Source organism: Furipterus horrens, unplaced genomic scaffold (assembly GCF_987537825.1).
Source record: "Furipterus horrens unplaced genomic scaffold, mFurHor1.1.pri manual_scaffold_10, whole genome shotgun sequence".
Lineage (NCBI taxonomy): Eukaryota > Metazoa > Chordata > Mammalia > Chiroptera > Furipteridae > Furipterus > Furipterus horrens.
The window spans coordinates 47,019,818-47,040,384 of NW_028327180.1; the positions used below are offsets into that span (position 1 = coordinate 47,019,818).

The 20,567-nt window shown below is 50.2% G+C and overlaps 1 protein-coding gene across 1 annotated transcript in view; it reads right to left on the bottom strand.

The window, feature by feature from the left end:
- The window catches only part of CPAMD8 (C3 and PZP like alpha-2-macroglobulin domain containing 8), a 62,828-nt gene that overhangs the window by 17,210 nt on the left and 25,051 nt on the right, over positions 1 to 20,567 (bottom strand). Inside the window, 8 exon segments of the mRNA XM_090290207.1 lie at positions 8,178 to 8,354; positions 9,861 to 10,086; positions 10,665 to 10,963; positions 12,624 to 12,675; positions 13,680 to 13,834; positions 13,980 to 14,124; positions 16,132 to 16,363; positions 18,186 to 18,248. Coding sequence (XP_090146333.1) covers positions 8,178 to 8,354; positions 9,861 to 10,086; positions 10,665 to 10,963; positions 12,624 to 12,675; positions 13,680 to 13,834; positions 13,980 to 14,124; positions 16,132 to 16,363; positions 18,186 to 18,248 — 1,349 coding nt within the window.

Here is a 20,567-nt window from a genome sequence, read left to right on the forward strand (position 1 = left end):
CATGAGGGGAGCAGCCACCATGCTGGCGGAGTCCACAGGGACCAAAGAAAAGAACCAAAGGCACCAATGCATTGTGGGACTGTTGGACTGGCCAACCCTGAAGCCTCCTCAATGCTGAGGTGCAAATTGACATTCAGAATTGCTTTTCAGCTAGTTTTCTGTTGGCTTGCAGCCAAAAACATCCCAACGCAGTAGCTTCAGTTATTCCATCCTAGCCCTGGATGCATCATATGTTCCCCTTCCCTTTTTCACCGGACGAGGTACCCCTTATCTCTGAATGTTCAACCCAAGGGGTCTTTCCTCAGAGGAAGCTTCCCAGACACCCCCAATCTGGGTGGGTGCCTCTGGACCCTCACTGAACTCTTCACAGCCTACCTCTGTCACTTTCATCCATCCTTGGTCTCAGGCCACCTGTTAGGTCCAATCTCCCAGGCCCGCCCTGCCCCATGGCTTACTCTGCACACAACAGCCAGAGGGAAATGCTAAACCCTGTGATTGGCTGGGATATGGGGCAAAGAGGGAATTCAGCTGCCATGTGCTGATAACTGCTACAAAGTCCTCTTTAATTTTCCATTTTTAAAACACAAATGGGGATAAACAAGCTGGCACATCCCTATAATGGAACCTAAAAAATTGAGCTATTAAGCCATGATGTAACGTGGAGGAACGTGAAATGCATATCACTGAGTGAAAGCAGCCAGTCTTTGAAGGGCACAGACTGTCTGATTCCAACTCCATGACATCCTGGAAAAGGCAAAATATGGAGGCAGTCAAAAGATCAGTGGTTTCCAGGGGTGGAGTGGGGAGGAGGAATGAACAGGCAGGGAATTCTTAGGGCAGTGGAAGTACTGTGTGTGATGCTGAACAATAGATCTGTGACATTGTACATTTGTCCAAACCCATAGAGCGTACAAAACCAATGGTGAACCCAAATGTGAACTATGGGCCTTAGTTAATTATGATATGGCAATACTGGTCCATCGATCGTAAAACTAAGGACATGGCCTGGCACACAGTAGCACTTATGGATGAACAAATGAATGAATGAATGAATGAACGAACATGGGATGCATGTAACAGATCCTGAGTTTTAAGCCTTCAAGGCTGGGTCCTCCCAGCCAAGAATTTGGGGACAGACACTAACAGGGTGTCCGTCCTGAAGGATGCCCGCCCTGTGCGGAGTGTGCCCACACCCTCATCCCATTGCTTCTCGGATCCCAGTCCTGAGAGGGATGTGGGGTAAGAAAACAGCCTCCAAGAGCTCGTGCATCTGGTCTAGGGCCACCCCACTTACAAGAGACACAGCCCAGTTTTCCCAGCTCCAGGGTGGATGCCACTGCCAACTGCTGGTGCTTCCTGTAGCCTCGTCCTAAAGGGACCTTTCACAGGGGCCAGTGGGGGGGGGGGGCGCGGTGGTGTGTGGGTGGGGAGCTTCTGGGTGTCACATTTCCAAACCACGGTGGAACTGGTCTTGCTCACACTGTTGCGTGTCCACGGAGGACGGTTGTATAAGAAATCAGAGCTCACTATTCTGACCAGCAGCGGCCTCTGGGGGCTGCTGGGGCTCAGCCGACTTTTGGAGAATGAGTCAATGGCTTTGGCCATCCACGGGCCGGCGGGGGCCTCTGATTGCCAGGATGTTACTGTGGCCTTGTGTCAAGGGCTGTCAGCAAGGCAGGGCTCTGGGAGCAACACTGGGATAGTAGACAGACTGCTGGGGGAAGGGAATCTGGGCAGGTCACCAAGCTCGGGCCCCTCTGGAGCCAAGTGACCAGCGCTGCCCCACGCCTCGGTGTCCCAGCACCGTAGCTGTGCAGTAGGCACTGTTGGCTTAAGGACAGGGCAGTGTCTGTGTCCACAGCTGCTGCAGGTGCTGCCAGGTTGGTTCCTTGAGAAAGGGAGGGACCCTGGTGACAGTTAGGGGTGCCCCACAGTCTCTGTAAGCCCCAAAGTGGCTGACACAAATCCACAATGATGTCATGAACTGCCATGGTCTGAGAGTCCCAGGGAACAAGGCCCAGGAGTGCCCACATCCCACCCCAGGACCCCCAAACAATGCCACAGGCACATCTGGACCCTTGGAGCTGCCCTATGTCACATCAGCGGTAGCTGAAAGCTGTGCTTTATTCCTCTCCGCTTTCCCTTCCCCCTCTTCCCTTCCCCCACTCCCTTCCCCCTCTTCCCTTGCCCCCACTCCCTTCCCCCTCTTCCCTTCCCCCACTCCCTTCCCCCTCTTCCCTTCCCCCCACTCCCTTCCCCCTCTTCCCTTCCCCCCACTCCCTTCCCCCACTCCCTTCCCCCTCTTCCCTTCCCCCCACTCCCTTCCCCCACTCCCTTCCCCCTCTTCCCTTCCCCCCACTCCCTTCCCCCCACTCCCTTCCCCCTCTTCCCTTCCCCCCACTCCCTTCCCCCCACTCCCTTCCCCCACTCCCTTCCCCCCACTCCCTTCCCCCTCTTCCCTTCCCCCCACTCCCTTCCCCCCACTCCCTTCCCCCTCTTCCCTTCCCCCCACTCCCTTCCCCCACTCCCTTCCCCCTCTTCCCTTCCCCCACTCCCTTCCCCCCTGCCCTACTCTCGCACACTGCCCCCCTCCCCTCTCTTCTCTCTCTTTCCTCTCTGTTCTCTCTCTCTCTCATCTTCTCTTCTCTCTCTCCTGTCCTCTCTGCTCTGTTCTCTCTCCTCTCTTTTCTATTTCCTCTCTTCCCCCTCCTCTCTCTCTTTCTCCCCTCTCTCTCCTCTGTTCTCTCTCTTTTCTCTCCTCTGTTCTCCCTCTTACCTCTCTCTTTCCAGTCTTCTCTTTTTCCTCTTCTCTCTCTCCTGTCTTTTCTCTCTGCTCTGTTCTCTCTCCTCTCTTTCTATTTCTTCTCTTCTCCCTCCTCTCTCTCCTTTCTGTCCTCTGTTCTCTTTTTCTCTTATTTCTCTCTTTCCTGTCTATTCTTTTCCTCTTCTCTTTCTCTTCCCTCTCTTCTTTCTCTCCTCTGATCACTCTTTCTCTTATTCCTCTCTTTCGTATCTATTCTTTTACTCTTGTATCTCTCTCTCTCTCTCCTCTTTCCTCTCTTCTCTCTCTCTCTCCTGTCTGTCCTCCGTTCTCTTTTCTTATTTCTTTCTTTCCTGTCTATTCTTTTCCTCTTTTCTCTCTCTTCCCTCTTTTCTTTCTCTTTCCTCTCTTCTCTCTCTCTCTCTCTCTGTCCTCTGTTCTCCCTCTCCTTTCTCTCCTCTGTTCTCTCCTCTTTCCTGTCTTCTCTTTTTCTTCTCTCTCCCCTCCCTCCCTCTCTCCTTCTCCCCCATCGCCTGTCCCACTTCCCGCCCTCCACTTTTCTCTGCTTCTTCTCCCCCTCCCTTTTCTCCCCTCCCCTTCCTCCCTTTCTCCCTCTACCCTCACCCTCTCTGCCCTCCCTCCTCCTCCCTTTGATTCTCCCTCTCCCCTACCTTTCCTCTACCCCTCTCTCCTCCATCCCTCCCCGCACCCTTTGACTGGGACCCGTGAGAACACTGACCTAGAGGATAAGACGCATCTAAGAGGTATTTGCACCAGCAGTTAAGGGGGTATTCTGGCCCCTTGTTCTACTAGCCTGTTAGATCCTCCTCAACCAAATAAGAAATCATAGGAGACATAGCACAGAGGTCTTCATTCTGAAATTCTTACTAAACATGTGCATATAAAAATGAAAACTTGTCACCTACAGGCACAGTAATTGTTCTTTCAAATAAATAACACGAACTTAATAAGGATCCTTAAACATTTTCTCCCAGTGGAGCCAAAACACAGTCCCGAAGAGAGAAATCTCCAAAGACCACTCCATCTGAGGGTTCCTGCCCTGAGCGATGCAGAGGGATTATGGCATCACTGAGCAGCCTGGAGCAGAGTCTTCACACACTTCTGAGAGGGAAACTTGCTGGGAAAGTCAGCGATGAAGGGATTTTCCAAGAAGTTGGTCATAAGTCAGGTGATAAGCACCAATAGAATATGCCTGTCACATAGTAGCTGCTCAATACATAGTTATTGAATAAATGAATAATCGAACTCACTTTTCTTTTTTGAAACAATTGAAGGGCTGGAGCTCACTGCATAGAGAGTCTGGAAGCTTATAGAGATTTTTCTCACAAAATCCAAAAATATGTCTTAATCATATCATTTTCTACTTAATAGATGTCTTCCTCTCGCGCTGTCTCTTCATTAGTTACTCTGACATTGCACAAAAATGAATCCTTTTTAAGATTCGTTTTTCTGTATTTGATTTCTGCTCTCCTCCTACTAGCCCGTGTGTCTCCGTTTCTTCGTGACTCTCCATTTACCAATGATCCTTTAAGTGCACTCCCTCAGAGACTTCATTAATTTTCCTAGCTCTAAATATTTCCTCTATGCTGACTGAGATAGCATTTCCAGCCCTCACTGCTCAGTGAAGCTCCAGTCCCAAGATTTAGAAATTTTGCTGCCAAATTTCTATTCCAAAGGAAAACTTGTAAGATTTCACAATGACTCCACTTTGCCTTCTAAGCCCTGTTAAAGGAATGGCTTATCATTCTGTTTAAGGAATGTCACTTAGAATTTAAACCTGCCCCTCCATCTCTTTGTGCCAGCATGCCCCGGGATGACCCCTCTCCCACCGAAGTCACTGTGATGTTTCATTACTTCCACCTTCTCCAGATCTGTGTCTGCAGCAACACACATCTATTCTCTTTATTAGAATGCCTCCCATTCTTCATTAAATATCCAAATTCAGTGACAGGCAGTCCAAGGAATATTTTGTTGATTAAGTCAGGGGAAACAAAAAGGGAAAAAGAAAAAGGATGAAAACATCCAAAACATGGGACATAGAAAGGAGAATTGGACTTGCATCTAACTGGGCGACCTCAGGGAAATCATTTCTCCCTAGGTCTTGGTTTCAAGAGTATGGGTGTTTTGGGGTGCAACTCTGGTTGAATTCTGCAATCCAGTTCCATTTCGTTAGTTCTGTTGGATCTGAATATACATATTCACTTAAAATAATTTACCTTTTCCCCTAACAAAACTCCATGTATAATCTCTTACTATTTCCAAGCTTACCAAGCCCACCATTAGGCATAGGTTTTGCTGCTAGGATGGATCTACTTACAACAATAGCACATCATTATGACACATACAGTTTTCAAACACTTGTAACATATAAATTCACCTGATTATTCTCCTTGTTTCCTATACAAAAAAAATGAAAGGGATTCTTTTTTCTTTCCCACTGGGAGAGTGTGATGTTTTGGCTTCTACTGCTTTAAAAAACAAACAAACAGAATTTTTGTGCATATACTTTAGTATCTCATTTTAATGGTTTATCAAAGCACATTGTCAAAAAACAACGTGATTTCTAGGAAGAAGGGAAATGGCTTGAAGGTGCAAGAAAGGTGTTTAACACCAGAAAGAGATCAGTCAGGGGTGGGCTGGAAAGATACGTCTGGTACAGCCTCAGCATCCTGGGCCCTCTCCATGGCAGACGGACGTGCGGGAGGGATGGCTGCTTAGAGGTCTGCATTGTGCATTATCAGCAAGGGTGACACTGCTCCAACAGAGCAAACATTGATTCTTAAGGGGTGAAGAAAAAATCTAGAGATTGTGGTCCTTTGTGGCCTCCCAAAGGGGTTACAACAGAATAGAAGCAGATAGTGTAGGGAAAAAAGGTAAAGAAACACTGGTCTAGAGTGTTGGACCAATTCTGGGACACCCCTCCCCCAGGCTTCCGCCCTCTCTAGTATACTCCCCTGTTCCAGGCTTAGCACAGAGGCAGCAGAGGGGACACACCTACAGACCATATGGGCATCAAACTAAGATGTCTCCACAGTAAACTGAAATGACAGGTGACTGGGGAGGCATGGCACACCTTGCCACTTCATTAGAGTCCTCCAGAAACTAGGCAACAGCCTTGGGACAGAGGAGCTCCAAGACACCTGAGGTAGAATTCTTCGCTGTAGTGGGAGCTCAAGTAGGAAACTTAAGAAATGAACTTGTATGGGTTTCTTGTACTGAGTTGGTAGAACGCGACTTATACCTGCCACTGTTTTAAACACTAGTAAGGAATAGAGGGTCAATAGACATGATAAAAGTCTGCAAGAGGGGTGCTGAGAAAAGAAAGGAATAATACATTCTACCTAAGACAAGATGTAGAGAAAGGATAACCTATTTTTAGAAAAAAATCACTAGGGGAGAGTCTGCTCAAGGAATGATGATAGCCTAATGGAAAACATGGAAAACAGTGTTAACAGAGATGGAGAAGACAGTAGAGACTGGAGGGAATTGAGAAGGTGTAATTGATGAGATAGAATTCTCCTTGGATCCCAGGGAAAGGGTGTGCTTGCAGGAGGTATTGAGGAAAGCTCCTAGAAAGAAGGTATGAATAGAAGCTGAGGTTACAGGAGAGAAATTTGCCACCAATCTTCTTTGGACAAACTAAAATTTCTGCAGGTTTAGTAAGACTCTGGGCAGGTAAGGATTGTTAGTCTCAGGGCAGTTTGCAAACTGGCGGCCATGAGGGAGGTTTTTCCATGTCGGCCCACAATCTTGGCCACATCTCTGCTTCTGTAAAAGCTCCTTTCCTCTTGTGCTGATTCTCTGCAGGAAGAAAAGTGCTAAAGAGCAAGTCCACTCTATCAAGAAGACTTCTTTATTGGGGCCATTCTTCACCAATTTCTCAAAATGCTGAACCATTTTGCACCCAGGTCGACCCCACCGCTGCGGCTCTTCTGCTCTCACTCCCTAATTTGTTTCCATTTGGCTTATATTCCTCTCTTTTGGAGTGCTGACAATTACACTTGTCTGGGACGCTTAGAAGCTGTAAAAAAATCTGGGCCTCCTCACAGGTCAGCACAAGTAGGCGAGCCTCAGGCTCCAATTTGGAACTGCACCCACTTAAATGGGGCATTCGAGCCCAAGGACAAGCAACAGCGGCCTGCCAGGTTGAAGACTCTTCTCCAAAGCCACTCACCAAATGATTGCCTACTCCCTTCCCCCTCTTCCTTTCCCCCTCTTCCCTTCCCCCTCTTCCCTTCCCTCTGTGACTCCTGGTCACACACCAGCCCTCAGTCATGCCTGGGAGTCCGTGGAATGCACTGTCTCAAGGTGACAGCCTCTGTCGCCAGGGGTGGGGGCTGCTCCACCCAGTGGAGGCAGAGCTTGATGTGCTAGGAGAACAGAAGGTGCCAAAGTGACCACAGCAGGGGAGCAACAGGGGACAAAAGCAGGGAGGGTAGTCAGGCAACTACTGGGACTTCCAAGCTGGGCATTCGGTCTTATTGCGAGGGCAGCAGGAGGCTTGGGCTGTGTGAGCCTCAGAAGTGATTATGGACTGAACAGAACCTGAGACCCAGAAATTGCACCGCATCGACATTCAGATGTGTCTTTTCCTAGCCCACGGACGTGACAATTCACGGCAGCATCGTTCTAAGAGTCCTGAGCTGGAAACTGCCCCAGTGCCTGTGAACAGACACACTGAGCACGGTCCCTCTACACAGCACCAGAGGCGAAAGGACCACAGCTCCCCCCAGCTCACTGGCGAATCTTACCCACACAGCACAGGGTGGGATGCTGCGGGTGCTGTGGTCTAGAGCACAGGTCAGCTGTGCTGCTGGGGGCAGGAAGGCAAACCAGATCCAACGCCAAGGCGGTGGGGCGCGGATAAGACATTTTGTTCTGTTCTAAATGTTTTTTATTATGTTATTATATTGCTCTTGTTGTAAAAAATTTTTTAATCTTCATTTTTGCCCTGGCTGGCTCAGTTGGTTGGCATGTTATCCTGTACACAAAAGGTTTTAGATTCGATTCCCAGTCAGGGCACATACCTAGGTTGGGGGTTCGATCCCCAGCCCGAGCACATATGGGAGACAGCCATTCTTTCTCACATCAATGATTCTCTCTCACTCTCTCTCTCTCTCAAATGAATAAACAAATACTTGCGTGAGGATTTTCAAAATAAATCTACATTTTTAAAAGATGCGGTTCCTTTTCCTATAGCTGATTACCAGCACTCAGAGCCTTGTCCCAACAGGTGTGGATACCAGGCTCCTGCTGATAGTGACCAGATCAGGCCACCCAGAGTGGCCTCATTCACCCACTTCCTTCCCTCCCCACATCCACTGCACCTGGTGTGTGTGTGTGGGGGGGGCAGCATAGGGGTTTTTTACTAAAGCTGAGGCAGTTCCCCCAGTACCTTGTACCAGGTAATGCGTGGTCTCCCGCTCCACCTCAGGGCTCAGCTGCCGGGTTTTCTGAAGATACTTCAGGACAAAGACGTTAGGTGCAAAGTGGACCATGTTTTGCTCTCCACAGCCGAAGGGCAGCCGCAGGAGGTTGCTGAGGTGGTTCAGGGTGGGCCCCATGATGTCTCCTGGTGAGAAGGAAAAGAGGGCTGGGCTGGGTGTCAGCCTTGCCCGGTGCCCTGGCTGCCTTAGGGACAGCTTTCCTCAGAGGTGGGAGCCCGCCTGTGGCCTCCCTCTGGCCACCCCCAGCTCTGACTGCACCCCCTGTCCACTCAGCCCATCTGGCCTCCCAGTGTTGGTGGCCCTCTTACACACCTCCCTCTGGTTACAAGTTTTAACTCAGGTGCTCTTTCTCTGCCTTTTCATTACACTGACTGCTTTTCTTCTTTCTGGTTTTTAATACAGATGCACTCAGGGCTATGAATGTCCCTCTAAGTAGGACTTTGCTGCATCTCACAAATGTTAATGCATCAATACAGATATTGTATGCTAAATCATTCTAAATATTTTTCTAAACTCTAATACAAAATGTGATTTTCTTCTTAATCATGAGTATTTAGATTTTTAATAAAGTTTCCATACATGTGTGGTTTTGTTTGTACATTCTGAAGTTTCTTTCCTTTTATTTCTGGTCTCTTGTATTCTCATCCCTTAGGCATTCTGTCTTCCTGTTCTTGGCTTCTCTGCCCCCCAAGTTGCTGATGGGCCCTGCGGAGCCCCCACTGTTCCCTGATCACACCTCCTTCCCTTCCTTGGCCTTTCCTCCTGCTCCACTGAGGCTGCCACTGCTCCTACAGCCTCCTCCCATGCAGGGGCTGCCCAGTTACTTTCTCTTGAAACTTTTCTGGGTTTCCCAGCTCCTTCCCCACCCTCTGCCCTACCACGCTGAAGGCACAGGCACACGGAGCAGCGTTCACCTCCTCTCCATCTCTGTCCATGTGCCCCTCACCTCCATCTGAGCCACCTGGCTCCTCAGCTACCTGCTTCGACCTCATGCTTCAGAAATCATAAACTCCAATATCTTCTGATCCAGCCACAACCACCAATCTGCCTGAGCCCCCGTGCTTCCACTCTCTGATGTCAGAGACCCAAGACCCCCTCATTCAGTTCCGTCTACCCCTCCTGGCCTCTCCCTCTCTCCCCAATCTCCAACTCCCAACATTAGATTGATCACATGGTACACATTTTTCACTCCATGTCTGGGCTATGGAAGACAATCCTGGGCCCCAGAGGACCCTGTTCTGGATGCGTGCCCTTCTCACCAGGGCTCCCACTCCCCAACCTGTCCCTGGCTGGCTTCACCTGGCCTTTGGACCTTCTTTGCATATCACCCCAGACCCACTGTCCCTGGAGTTTATCACCTGTCCCGTGGGGTCACCCCACACAGGGCTTGGACTGGGTAGATGCGAACCTGCCTTCTTGGCCAGACAAGGAGCTCCTCATGGGCAGGATTGGGGTCATTGCAGAGACCAGCACAAAGAAGGCACTAGAAACTACTTTTCAAGTGAGTGGGTGTATGGCCGGAGGCTCCAGGGTCCTCAGCAAAGCCCAGTGTGAGACTGAGCCTGAAGCAGCCACCTAGCCCTCTGGCTCTTGCCCCTGTCCTCCCAAGCCAGGCTGTGGGGCAGACACACCTATGATGGACACAGCCGCCCGCGCAGACCCAGGGATGGCACTGTGTGGGAGCCCCAGGGTGAAGGCCTAGCTGTAGCTCTCCTCCATCTCCACCTTCCTCCAGGTGCGGAACTCGCCCATGGAGCCCCAGCCGGTGGAGAAGCCAACGAATTGGACCTCTGGTGCCTTGGGGAGGGTCCAGGTCATGAAGACAGACTCATTGGATGGCTCTGCACCATAGCCAACCTGGAAAAAAGAGGCCAAGGCTGCTGGGAGCTATCAGAAAGTGTGTAGTGGCACTCGGGCAGCAGTGACACTGGCTACAGGGCCACAGTCATAGAAACTAGAAGTCACCCCATCCATTCAATGGCCAACAGAGACATAAGCATGGTGCCTACAGGTTCCAAAGGGACCAAGCTCCCTGGAACCTCTGGGCCTTAGCATATGCTGTTCACTCTGCTTGGAACATCCTTTACTCTAGTTCACCCAGTTTGACTATGTTCTTCCTTTAGGAAGCTGTGTTAGCTGTTCCTTTTCTGCTTGGCTCAGGAAGTGTCCCCAGCCCCCAGTTTACCTGTTCACACCCACTTTCTTTCTTCCTAACCACCCACCACCTCTCAGCTCTCAGGCCCCCAGGTGTTTCCTCTGCCAATGCTCTTGCCACGTTTTTTGCAAGCAACTCCAGGAAGACTGTGAGCAACTTGAGGTGGTGCCCTGTGTTTACCGTCCCCCTCCCATCCTGTCCGAGCCAGACACAGAGTGGGAAGCAGCAAATGTCAGAGAACCCTGAGGTTCCCATGCACACCCAGCCCGCCCAGCCGTGCCTAGATGAGCCCGCCGTGCCAGCTGATCCAGAACATCCGGAACTCATCCCAGGAGAGGATCTTGGCTGTGTGTGTGCTGGCCATGGGCTTGCCCATCTTGCCCATGGAGATCCAGGACCTGGTGTTCTGGTGTCCCTCCAGGACGATCTCAATCATCCCTGCTGTGTCTTTGGGCCCAGGGGACAAGGCCACATGGGCGTCATTGTGGGCTCGCACGGCCAGGTCGAAGCGAGTGAGGTGCGGCGGCTGCTGCACGTACTGGAACTTGTACTTGTTGGGCGTGGAGATATGGACTCTCTCTGGATGGAGGAAAGGAAGAGGGAGTGTTGCGGGGTGCCAGAAAGCACCCACCTCCCTGTGTCTGCTCCAGGAGCGAGAATTGGGACAGTGGGAAATGGGTCTCACTGTGGCTCAGCCAGCAGCTGCAGGAGGCATGGGTGCCAGCTTAATGACAGCTTTTCCCATAGCACAGAAGAGAGGAACTGCTCACAGGGGTGATTCCTATATAAGATGTACAGGACCCACACTGGAAACTGGGAAATGCTGCTGAAACTAAAGACCCAAATCAGTGGAGAGTCAGGCTGTGTTCATGGGTCTGGAGGCAACATTGTCAAAATAGTAATCTATAGATGTGATCCAAACCCAACAAAAGCCCAGCAAAGTCTTTGGAGAAATGGCAAGGCTGATTCTAGAATTTACATGGAAATGCAAAGGACCTAGAAGAGGCAAAACAAGTTTGATAAGGACTCACCCCATCAGACACTGACACTCTAAAGCTACAGGAATCACAGCAGTGTAGTTTTAGTGTCAATATAGACCAATGCTCAGTGGAACAGAAGAGGGAGTCCAGAAATGGACCCACACATGTATAAACAGCTGACCTGCAACAGAGCTGTGAAGGCAATGCCACAGAGAAAGAAGCTTTTCAAGAAATGGTGCTGGAACCACTAGCTATACAGATACAGAAAAATGAACTTGGACCCATACCTTGCGCAGTCTCCAAAAATTAACCCAAAATTGGTCATAGCCATTTTATAAATGTAAAACCTAAAACTGTAAAACTTTGAGAAGAAAACTAGGATTTGGCAAAGATTTCTTAGATACAACAAAAAATAATCCATAGAAAGAAAAATTGATAAATTAGACCTCCTCAAAATAAAAAAACTTTTGCTCTTTGAAAGACACTATTAAGAGAATGAAAAGACAAGCCCACAGACTGGGAGGAGCCTGGTAAAGTACTGGTCTGATTAATGACTAGTATTCAGAATACATCAGCCAAGGACTCCAGATCCTCAGCTCTGCCTCCTGGCCAAGCCCCTGGGGTGACTGCACGGTGCTCAGCCTGGCCTGAGCTCCAAGCTAGACAGCTTCTCGGAGGGAGGATCTGGATGGGGAAGGGACAGAAACCCCCACCCCCACCCACAGGCAGCCCAGACCCACATCCCACTCAGCATTTCCCTGACACCCCCAAGGCAGAGGTGTGTGGATGGCTTTTCTCTGGCCTCTCCACCCACCGGGTACTCTCTGTACCTATTTCCTGTTCATGGACCATGTGTAGGTAAAATACTAATTTAAGCGGCGTCAAGATAGACCTCAGATCCTACATCTTCAGGAATTCACTTTAAATTCCCATGTCTTCCTCTGCTGTGCCAGGGTTCTGGGTCTCCTCCGTTCCCTTGATGTCACACTAAGACCTCCCTTCCCTGGACCCTGGGTGCCTCACCCCTGGGCCCTGAGGAAAGATCTACTCCTGACCCCTCTTTTCTCACTGGCACCTGCAGTCTGCAATTGGGTGCGCTCACTTCCTGCATGACAGATGCCCAGGCCCGCTCTGGCTTATGGTGGTCCCCAGGCAGGACATTTCAGCCCCCATGGAGGGTGGGTGTCCATGTAGCAGCTGGAGAACTGCAACACGACTGGGTAAGGGTCAAAGTCCTCAGTGAGGGTGGGGGGACTCACCACTGGGACAGAAGAAAGCACTGTAGGTATACGTGCAAGGGGCTCCTTCAGGCTGAAACAGAGCAATGGGGAAAATCAATGGTTGGGGGCAGTCAGCGCAGGGGCGGCTACCTTCCCATGGCAGTGGTTCCAACTCCAGACACTGCAGGGTGATGCCAACTTTACAAGTACACAGGAAAGGGCTGGGCTCCCACCTCCCAGGCCCAGGTGGGAAAACTGGGGCTTCCTCCCTTTTTCCTGGGTTCCAATCAAATGAGCTCTGGTGAGGAAGCCCCCTCACCTGCCCCAAGACCCAGAGGGCCCTGTGAGGTTACCTGGCCCCAGCTTGGGCAGGGACCACACACTCAGGCTGGGCCCCTGTAGGGAACAGCTCCTCGTGGTTTAGGGAATTGTAGCCCCAGCGTGAGCATGACTGCTGCCAGCATTCCAGCCGTGCTTGTCTTTAAGTCTCAACATAAGGATGCGTGTGGAACATGACTGACAACCACTCAGAGGGTTTCTGTGGGAATTGGACTTAAAGAATGCTTATTATGCTTTAGAACTTGCTCTGCTTTATATATCTGTAGTATAACATAAACAGTCTCTAGATAGGAAGGTATGTATGAAACCTTGCACCTAATGCCAGTGTGGCATCAAGAAGTTTGATAGACCCTGATTAACACAGACTGGTCACTGTGCCCTCTGTACTGGTACATGTAATCTGTTACTGTCAACTGTAATCCTAATGCCTCCAAACTATTGATGATTCCTGAATTTTGACCTTGTATCTCTCATGTGTATCCTCCTCAACAAAAGGCATGAGGGAAGAAGGTCTAATCGCTGTTCTCCACTAGAGAGGCACCCACCTTCCTTCCCCCAGATATAATAAAGTGTCCTGGGTAAAAGTTTGTTCTGCCGTGGTCACAAAGCCTCTGCTGGACAGAGCAAATTCCAGCCGAGCCCAGGGTGTGTGAGGCACCTCTGCCATAGGCCCCCCACCAGGAGAAACCAGGGAATTCCTTAGGGAACCTAGGGGCTCAAATCCTGACCGAGTGCCAGGTGAAGGCATGGGCTTACCTCAACAATCACGCTGCGCCTGATGTGGTCCCTCCCAACAGGGACCCTTCTGTCCACGTAATTCTCCTCTGTGTGTTTGATCAACTTCCCTTCCCGGCAGCAGCTGGTTTCTCCATAAGCAAGGGCTTTGGCTGCAGAGATTTGAGTGCTCGGTGCTGCTCTCAGAACAGGGAGCTGTCCTGCCCACCAAGTACCAGGTATGAATACATGCATGTGTGAACGTTGCATGCTGTGCGTGTGTGTGTGCGTGTAAAAGTCTCTTGGTTTCCACAGAGTCTCTCGTTTGGGGCTGCAGCTCACACCTTCTGTCCTCGGTGTGAAGTGAGCCAGAGGCCTCAGGGGTCCCTGTGCACGTGGACAGGGCCAGGAGAAGAAGGACCGTGCATCCCCAGTGCCCAGCTGGCCCGGGTGAGGCTGAAACCTGCAGCTGGGACCCTGGGCCACCCTGCCGAGAACAGCAGGTTTGCTGGACCCCTGAACCTGTGCTCACTCACCTCTCTGCCCCAGCCTCAGTTTACACTCCCTGCCCCTGAGAATGGCCCCTAACTATGGGAAGTCCTCTCCCCTCCCTTCCCCTCACCCACCAGCTGACATGGGGTTCAAAGATGACAAAGGTCAGGGAGGACCTTTGGTCTCCCCAAGCTGCACCAAAGCATAGTTCCCCCAAACACCCCTTCCCCATTGTGCCCCCACCTGACCTGGGTCCTCATGGGTCCCTTTACCTCACCTGCCTCACTCCAAGTTCTGAAATCGCCCCAGCCTTCAAGGTCAGCCTCCTCCATGGGAGCTGTATGGGTTGAACTGTGTGTCCCCCCAAAAGATACGTTGAAGTCCTAACCCCCACTACCTGCAAATGTGACCTGATTTGGAAATAGGGTTATCAAGTTACAGTGAGGTCTTAGGGTGGACCCTGATCCAGTATGATTAGTGTCCTTCCTTATATGAGAAAATTTGGACACAGACATTCAGAGAGGGAAGGTGGCCACGTGAAGACAGAGGCAGAGATGGGAGTGCAGCCACAAGCAGAAGGAAGACCAAGGTTACCAGTAGCCACCAAAAGCCAGAAGAGCCATGGGACAGCCCCTTAGAGCCCCTAGAAGGAGCCAATGCTGCCCACACCTTGACCTTGGACTCTGGCCTCCAGAACTGGGAGAGAATAATTTCTATTGTTTTAAGCCACCCAGTTGGTGCCACTTTGTTATGGCCGCTACAAGAAACTGATGCAGTGTAGGAGCCCAGTCTGTATGGTATTGGAAACTGACCACTACTTTGAGTCGGGACCAGCATGTGGACCCACAAGGCTTAAGGACAAGCTGGTTAGCATGCTCCAATTCCTGCACAACCATTCCCCCTCTCCAGAGGGTCTTAGGAAAAAAGATAAGTATGCAATGTGCTCTTTGACACTAGTAAAGCCTGCTTTGCCTGCCCTGCTTTGTGTAACTCCAAATGTATATCAACGGAATGTCTATCCCTGGGAGTGTAGTCTAAACTTTTGCAATGTACCCTGGTCCTGAAAGTCTAAACTGCTTATTACTACATGTTGATTCTTATTTCTCTTTGTCCTTGCCAATGACAGTTAGGAGAGGGGCTGCCTCCTTAAGTCATGCATTTCTGCACGTAGCCAACCTAATAAAAACTCGGTCCAGGGAAGGTCCGGCAGTGTCCTCCGCTGAGAGGCACTCCCCTTCTCTTTCCTCAGACATTTCGCCTCTGAGTCAGTCATTTCATCTGCGTCAGGGATCTGAGGAACGGGTACCCCGCAATGCAGAAGGCTTTTCCATTTGCTCCCTCAGGGAGCTGCGACCCCCGCTGCATATCCTTGACAGGGCTAGAAGAATGACATTCTGTGACACATGAAGATTTCATGAAATTCAAATTTCAATGTCCAGAAATAAAGAATTAAGGGCATGCAGCCACACCTGCTCATGTACATGTCGCCCGCGATGGCTTTCCTGCTCCAACAGCTGAAGTCAGTTCAGTAGCTGCTACAGAGACCATGTGGTTGGCACGGACTGAAATATTTACTGTCTGGCCCTTTACAGAGAAGGTGCGCTCTCCCCCGTGCCATGCCAGTACATAGGACACGAGCAGGCCAGGTGTCGGGCACGGTGACTCCATCACATCTGTCATTTCCTAACCCTGCCACACACACATCCCCACCCCAGCCCCGCCCACGCTGGTCCCACCCTGCCTCTGCCTCCTCAATAACGCAGACGCTGTCCCCCCCAGCCTGCTTCCCCCAAATCAAAGATGCTATCACACAGCCTCCCCAGGATGACCACACCTCCCACACCTCCTCAGCATCACATTTGCTCACCCCATGGCCCATCTCACCCCTGCGTCCCTGATAGCAAAGATGTTACATCCCCTCCAACCCCCAGGACGACCCCATCCCCCAGCTGCTGTCATGGGTGCTGCCCCTGCACAGCTGTGTGGGGTGCAGGCTCAGAACCTCCGTGCAGGTGCCCATGTAGTTGTAGATGCTGAGCGGGACCTTGACCTGCTCCCCACGGACCACATGGTGGGGCAACGTGAAGTCCACAAAAAAGGGCTTGACGGTCTTCAGCAGGGAGGGCTTGGCGATGCCCAGGCCCTGCACAGAGGACAGACCCACAGCCTCGCCCACCCAGCTGGTGATGGAGTCAGGGACCTGGACACTGAATGTCTCCTCGCCAGACAGGTCACTGCAGGAAGATGAGAACCATGGGGCCTTCTCCAGGGCCATGTTGCTGCAGCGATGAGCTGGGAACAGATGACAGCAGTCACATGGCCTCAGGGCCAAGGAGGTACCCCCTGCGGCTTGGAAGTAAGCACTTATGGCACCACAGAGCGTGTGACAGCAGAAAGCTGTCCCTGTGCCCTGACTCGCCATAATCAGAAACATGAATGGCTCGCAGGATGACTGTGGACACAGGCCCCCCAAAATACGGGTTCAGAGGTACAAACTTCAGCAGTGCATACTCTGCCCAGTTTAGGGGAGAAAGATGCTGAATCGAGGGGTCCAGTTCCTGAGGGCATGTGCATGAACCCCAGAAAGGCATGTCCACATCCTGACCCCTGTACCTGTGAATGTGGCCTTATTTGGAATCAAGTCTTTGCAGATGTAACTAGTTAAAATGAGGTCATGCTGGAGTAGGATGGGCCTTGATCCAAAGACAGGTGTCCTTATAAGAGATAAATTCTGATACAGAAGGAAAAAGGTCATATGAAGAGAAGACAGACACACAGGCAGAAGGCCATGGGAAGACAAAGGCAGAGATTGGGGTGATGCCGCCACAAGCAAAGGATGCCTGGAGCCCCCAGAAGCTGGAAGAGACAAGGAAGGATCCTCCAGAGGGAGCTCAGCCTTGCCTACACCTTGATTTAGACTTCTGGCAGCCCCTCCCACCTCACTCCAACCTTGTGGAAACCCTCCAGCCTCTCCCCTCTCCCAGCTCTTGCCGATGCTGGTCCTTCCACATGCACACCCTTCCCTTTCTTGTATATCCATCTTGGGGGGCTCAGCTTGGGGTCCTGGGAGCCCCTCCAACTGCTCCAAAGGGCTTCTCTTCTGCCCAGCCCACAACAAGAACACCAACCCCACTATAGAATAAAGCCTCTTAGGGCATAAATCGTAAACTCTGTAAGTGAGGGGACCCTGCACACCTCATTCAAGACACCATTCCTGGCACCAAAAACATTACCCAGTGCCCAGAAAGCAAATACATTTGAATGATGATGGCCAGACAGCCCACCTTAAATCTAGAATCCCAGAGCAAAATGCAATAATCTGGATCTGTTCTGACCAGGAGTTAAGCCTTCCTGTGATGGGGCGCTCACACTGTGGACACTGCCTGAGGAAACCCCAGCAGGGTTCTCGGTTCTCTGTGGAGCACAGGCCATGTGCCTTGTGGCACCTCATGCCCAGAAGGGGGACCTGGCTCAGGAGTGAGCCCCCCGATGTCCCAGTGACCTGAACTCCCCCGCCTCACTGGTCCCCAGGGCAGGCCACCCAGTGGTGCCATTGGTGTCTCACAGTGAGCAATGAAAGAAAAGAGTCGACTGCATCTGACAGGAACTTAGCAGGACACTGCTGCTTCACGGAGAACTAAGAGGGGAAAACTGCACAAAGGAAATGTACTGAGAAAAGCAGCCTGGTTTTAGGGCAGGAGTCCGAGTCCCTTGCGGAGTGAGGAGGGGAGAGGTGGGATTGAGTTCACAGTCCAGGGACTGGTAATCATTGTAATGAGCTTGTCATGCAAACAGAGCAGATAGAGTTACCCCAAGAGGGAGTCCTAAGAGACACAAAGCCCTTGCAGTTTATATTTCACGGGCGGATATCCCAGGCTGCAGCAGGATTCAGCACTGACTTCATGGCTTTGGGTTTTATGTGTTAGAAAAAGACTCCCAATTTCTTACTCAGATGTGGGCATCGGAGTTGCAGAAAAACCCACTGGGAACAGCCTGGACTCACAAGAGTGCCTCAGTCACCCCCCGGGGTGGCGAAGGAACGCAGGCTCACTGTACCTGAGACTGAAACAGTGTCAAATCCATGTTTCTGGGAAGAAGGTCCTTTTCCTCTTCTCTGTTCTGTGAAAAGTTTTTTAAAACAAGAAATGATTAAAGTTTCATGGATATAATTCTGTTACCTGGAAGGTTAACATTCCACTTGATTAGGACATAAAGTGCTAATTCATTTGTCAGTTAGCATTCTACTCAGGATATAAAACATTAATTCTTTTGCCATGGCTGGTGTGGCCAGTTGCTTGGGGGTCATCCTACAAACTGAAAAGGTTGCCAGTTTAGTTCCCAGTCAGGGCACAGGCCTGGGTTGTGTGTTTGGTCCCCAGTCGGGGAGCGTATGGAAGGCAGCCAATTTATGTTTCTCTCCCTCCCTTCCCCACTCTCTAAAATAAAAAAAACTTAAAAATGTTAATTTAAAATAAAATGGTAATTCTTTTATTTGGCAGCGTTAAGATTCTACTTGATTAGGACCAAAAGTGAGGTATGAAAGGCTTGACAGAGTCACCTTAAAATGACAGTGGCATTTCATGTGCTGAATTTGGAAGATAAAAAGGGTTACAGGGACCACACCTCACCCTCCCCTTTGTTCATTTCCCTCTCTGGGTTTTCCGTGTTTTTCCGCACCACCACATGGGGGTCTTTACCACCCCCACCCACTCCCATTTCATAGAGTGCCTTTCATTCTTGGTCCATCCTCACAACCCCTTTCCCTGGGGGCTGTCACTTCACTTAAAGTAAGAATAAGTCTGACCTGAAATTTAGCAAAACCTCTCCAAATTAAAAATGGTCACACTCTTTCAACCTGTAATACCTCATAAGAACGCACCCTGGAAATGCCACAGACACCTGTGCAAAAGACGAACAGGTGGAGTAGTTCACAACAGCCCTAGAGAATTAGCAAACAGCCCAAATCTCCATCAGTAGAGGGGCTGGTTAACCACATGGCAGTACATTCATACGGTGGAATATTATACGTCAGTGAAAAAGCGAGGTAAGCATACACTGTGTGTAATGATATGGAATATCTGCAAGACTTGTTGTTGACTCTAAAAAAGTACAAAACAGTATTACAGTCTTCTCTCATTTACATATTTTTTAATCATTATATATGCACAAAAAATGTATAAGTCCTTATATATGCACAAAAACATTTCTAGAAGGATATCTAAGAAGTTATTGATGATTGTTGCTGCTAAGACAAGAACAGAGGCTCTGGAGGTGGGAGGCTTCTATTACATTATATAATCTTTCATACTGTTTGAAAATATTTTAACCACATGCACATGGTTAAGAAAAACGTCTTGTCCTTGGAATAAGAATGTTATCCAATTACAAAAAGACACAGACACTGCTTTTTTAAGTCATTTCTTATGCCTTTCTGCATTTGGACTTACAGTTGCCTTTGTGGTTTGGGGGTTCTGTACCCACTCCAGGCCAAGTTTCTGGGGCCCTAGGGCAGCGGCTGACTGGTGGAGGCTGAGGGGCCAGTATTCCACCTCCCTCACCCAGCAACATCCTAGAAATACCTCTGTGTGTGTCCAAACTACTGTAGGAGGAGCCTGGTCTGCCCACACCCTGATTTGGAATTTCGAAACTATTACCCTTGTGGGACCTGGCCCACTCCTGTTAAATGTGTGGCCCAGGCAACCCAGGTACCCAGGAGCCACTGCAGATTGGGAAGGCTCTCAATCTGGACAGAGAAAGTTTGAAAGATAAAGAGGGTTTTCATGGACAGGCCCACCAGGGCTGAGGAGTCTGGGGCCTGTCCTCAAAGTCTCTGGACAGACCCAGATACTACAGGACTGCTGACCCCATTCCTGGCCCCCTTGGTTCTGTTCTCTCTCTCTCCGGGGAGTGGGAGGGAAAGAGGTCATCCAAGGCTTGCATCCCCTGTCCCAGCTTACAGCCCTGAAGTCCAGAGAGAGTGGGGGGGGGGGAGTGGGCAAAGTCTTCAGAGCACCTTTCCTCAGGGTGGCAGGCTGAGACCTATGATGGAGGAACTAGTGGCAAAGGCAGAGGAATGAAGGGGGTGGAAGAAAAAAGAAGTGGGCACTAGGAAAGCAGAAGAGAGGAGACAAAGGGGGAAACAGGAGAGAGGATAAAACATCACCTCCTATGCAACAAAGGTTCCCATGACTCTAGGGACAAAGCCACTAATCTGAGGAAGAGATGTGAACTCGTCTCTCTTGGTAATTGATAAGTTAGCAAACAAACAAACAAAAAAGGAATAAGGATATGGAGGATCTGGGTATCATCATCAGTAGCCTTGACTGAAAGTATGCCTAGAGAGCCTCATTGGACCCAATGATAAGGGAGTAGATATTCAAATAGACATGAGCATTTTCAAGCACTGGCAACATAGTCTCCAAAACAAAAACCAAAAAA